Genomic DNA, 3907 nt, shown 5'->3' on the forward strand with positions numbered 1-3907 from the left:
CGCGAGAGGTGCATGTGAAACCACGAGTATACTATTTTCCAAGGGGTAGTTCTAAACAGAACATGCTTACAAATAATTATACCAAATGACAGAAAAATCTGCAATTTCTCAATACGCAGTATAAAAACTCTATTTTAAAATACAGTTTTTAAGCTTTTAATCACAAAAAAAGATATCAGTTTACTTGGTGGTCCATTTACTAGCCATCTCACTATTCCTAGACTAATACAATGAATCTCTTTCAGACGAGTAAGCTTAGCTAGGTAATAGAACAAAGGTCCGAAAGCTAGGCTGGGTGTTATACATAAAACAGAATTAGCAGACCTGACACTGGGCGCTACGTTTTCACAGAGTACCTGTGGGTGCGGGCGCGTCTTTGGCTTAATATACATTTCTTGATTGACTTGAGACCACGATCTGAGAGATATTTCCTCAAACTTTGCATACAAACTGCCCAGGGGTGAGGATTGAGGTATACGAAACACAGTGCAGGTATCAGGGGTCTTTCTCATGGGCCATTGCGATTCAACCACGTCAGATATATTTGGTATGAATTTATTTTTAGTACCAGGTTATTAAAGATACAGTACCTACATACTAAGATACATGTAACCATTTAATGGGAAGACTATTTCCACTAACCAAAACCAGGAATTGGTGAATTGCACACATTCAACTTTCAGTTGAATGTAAGGGTCCAGGACTTTTTAGGGGTTAACTGGAGTTTGACCCGGAAATATTTCCATCACTGGCAGTTATCCGGATGGTAATTAAATCGGTGCACCTGGGATCTTTACTTCCTGTCCTCACCAACCTGCTCCTTGGAGCAGACATGCAGCAGTGAAAGGCGGTCCCAGTCCGCAGTTGGGTCAACTTTGTTGGCCTAACGCTGAGCACGAGTATGGACAAGAACAGGAGCAGCTGATCTGCCCGCTGTCGGACATCTCCATTTGGGTTCTCTGCCTTTTCCTCTACTTGGCTCCAATAAGAAGAAGATTTTGGAATAAATTAGGAAAAATTTTCTGGTGTCCTCTGGTCAACCGTTACTACTAGACCGCTGTTCCACATGGAACTCTCCGAGACCCTTTCTTATCTTTGAAAGCCATATCCTATTACCTTAGACACGAATTCCATTATTAATTGTGGTTCCTGATATCTCTAAAAGTAGAAACAGACCGAGCCCTTCAGTTAACAAGTCCTCTCATGGGAACCATAACAAAATCGGAGTCAGAAAATCTACACATAAGATAGAAACATTCTCTTGATAAAGCTAAGTTAGGGCTGGATCAGGTGAGTCCTGAACATCTCTTATTTAGCTCTAACATAACATAACACACACAACACATCTCTCTCTTTCTTGACTCATCATAAACCATAATGCATTTATAACTCACATCTTCCAATTCTTGTGCTTTCCTACGCATGGTTCTCATGGATCCTAGGTGACTCGCAGGAGACATGACACAAACAATAATATTAAGGATATATATATTATTATTATTATATTATTATTATATATTATTAATAAATATATATAACAGAACTATTATATATAATCACCATAATCCTCATCATATACTATTAGTGTATTTTGCATACTGTTGTTGATGATGCACTTTAGTCTCTGTCTCTATCCTGATCGTTACTCTACTCTCTCATCTTTCTTCTCTCTATTCTCTCTCTCCTCTCTCTCTCACCCAACTGTCGAGGCAGACGACACCCACTAAAGCCGGGGCTGTCCGAGTTTTCCGCCCTTAAAAGGAACGTTTTTCCTTGCCCAAAAAACGTCACACAGTGCTCTCATGGTTGGTAATGTGGCTCTAAATGTAAAGGAGTTCTATATATATATATATAATAATTAACATCTTGTGCTAAATAATATCATTGTTAGTTGTCTGCCTTCTCTCCTATATATTGGATCCAGATGGCACAAAACGCCAAATACATTTGAAAAACTCAACAGCAATGTCTCTTTTTAGAAAGAATGAGGAACTATTTTCCTTCATGAAACTGCTGGACATAAATGGGTCACAGTCAGTGCAGCAAGTACATAATGCATACATATACTGTAGATGATGACTGTATAGATATGCAAGTTCTGGAGTTTAGATTATGATGCCTTATTTTGTGACTTGAGTGTCAAGGAACCATTAAGCTCTCCCACACATGTTAGATGGTGTTAAGCTATTTGTTTTGATGTTTGTTGTCTGCAAACAGGATTAAGGCTTCTCCATGTTTTTGTCACAGGCGTATACCTGCAGGGTCGGACAGAGGATGGACTGGGGATGATGTTTGGCGTCAACCACATTGGTCACTTCCTGCTAACCAACCTGTTGCTGGACCGGCTGAAGGAGTGTGAACCGAGCAGGGTGGTCAACGTGTCGTCCATGGCACATAACTTTGGAAAAATCGATTTCGACTGCCTGAACACACACAAAGCTCTGGGGCTGGGCACCTCATCCATGGAGGTTCTCCAGGTCTACTCCCATAGCAAGCTGTGCAACGTCCTTTTCACCCATGAGCTGGCAAACAGACTGCAGGGAACTAAGGTCACCTGCTACAGCCTCCATCCAGGTCAGTGTATGACCATTTGTCTCACACAAACTAAAATAGCTAGTAAGGTCTTAAAACTGAAATTATAGTACACTGGTTCCTTAAAATGGGGTACAACAAGGGTGTGTGAGGGAGTTGGTAGTGAAGAAGTGGTGAGGACAGGGACAGCAATCCCACCACCACCTTGGTCCAGACTCAATTATCTTGACAAATATTGAAAGGATTGGCCATTGATGGCTACAGTGTTGGTGGTGGGGCTCTATTTATCCCTATGAAAGTTGCTCAGTGGGCATTGTGGAGCCCACAGAGGAAGCGCACTAGAGACTTCTGCCAGCTGAGCGGGCTGAGCTGCTAACTTCCCGTTTACCCCTTTGCTATCATGCGACAGTTTTTAAAAAAATGGTCCAGTGCATAGCTATCAATGTGAAGTTTTTTTTTTTTAGAAGCAGCTAAAGATCTGTCAACTAAAACCTTTATTTTCTGTTTTTGCAGGAGCTATCAACTCTGAGCTGGCGAGGAACGCTAGCCCAGTGATGCTAATGCTCCTGAAGCCTGTGACTGTTTTTTTCTTCAAAAACACAGTCCAGGGAGCCCAGACCACACTGCACTGCGCCCTCCAGGAGGGGATCGAACCTCTTAGCGGGCGCTACTTCTCCAACTGCACTGTGAGAGAGGTCTATGCCAAAGCCAAGGACGACGCCACAGCAAAGAAGCTGTGGGAGCTCAGTGAGAGACTGTGTGGTCTCGCATAGAAAGTTTTCCATCTAACTCCTTATATTGGGTTGTCGACAGCATGTTTCCATCAACATACAGATTTTTCATATGGATTTTGAAGTGTCGCATTTGAAAGGGTTGATAGAAATGGCAAAATTTGACAAAATAAATTAAATTGTGCAATAAAGTTTTTACACTGGATTAAGGTGGGTTTTGCTCTATTGAAAAATGCACTTAGCAAGCATTTAACTTAATAATAACAATAATAATAATAACTAATATAATTAATAAATTATTATTATTACAGCATATTACAAAAACTTTCCCTTCCATATCTCTTTTATTAGGTTTGTTGGCAGTCAGAAAACAACTTGTTTTCCTGTTCGCCACATTTACGTCTACTATTACAGCCATGCGTAACATAACAACGCCAACTTCTGACAAAACTGCGTTGTAGCGTTGTTTATTCACTCCAAACCAATTGGTGGAAATGCACCTCATTTTCTTCTTTCTTTCAATTTTTCTTTTTCTTATAATAATTTCTCTCTTAATAATGTGTCGAACAGTTCTTAACCTGATTTTAGTAGTTTCAGCAATCTCCTTAGTTGTTTTCTTTGCTTGATGCAGGCCAATAATTTGA

The 3907-nt window shown here is 40.5% G+C and overlaps 1 protein-coding gene across 2 annotated transcripts in view; it reads left to right on the forward strand.

The window, feature by feature from the left end:
* The window catches only part of LOC118342221 (dehydrogenase/reductase SDR family member 13-like), an 8966-nt gene extending 5254 nt beyond the window's left edge, over positions 1-3712 (forward strand). Inside the window, exons 4-5 of one of the 2 annotated variants that reach the window (XM_035680707.1) lie at positions 2248-2574; positions 3046-3550. In XM_035680707.1, coding sequence (XP_035536600.1) covers positions 2248-2574; positions 3046-3305 — 587 coding nt within the window. In that variant the 3' untranslated portion in view covers positions 3306-3550. Of the gene's footprint in view, positions 1-2247; positions 2575-3045 lie in introns of both variants that reach the window. The other variant, XM_035680708.1, reaches the window with a different exon arrangement.
* The last annotated feature ends 195 nt before the right edge of the window (positions 3713-3907 follow it).

This window comes from Morone saxatilis, unplaced genomic scaffold, assembly GCF_004916995.1.
Source record: "Morone saxatilis isolate NCDOM2014 unplaced genomic scaffold, NCSU_SB_2.0 Contig8, whole genome shotgun sequence".
Classification (NCBI taxonomy): domain Eukaryota; kingdom Metazoa; phylum Chordata; class Actinopteri; family Moronidae; genus Morone; species Morone saxatilis.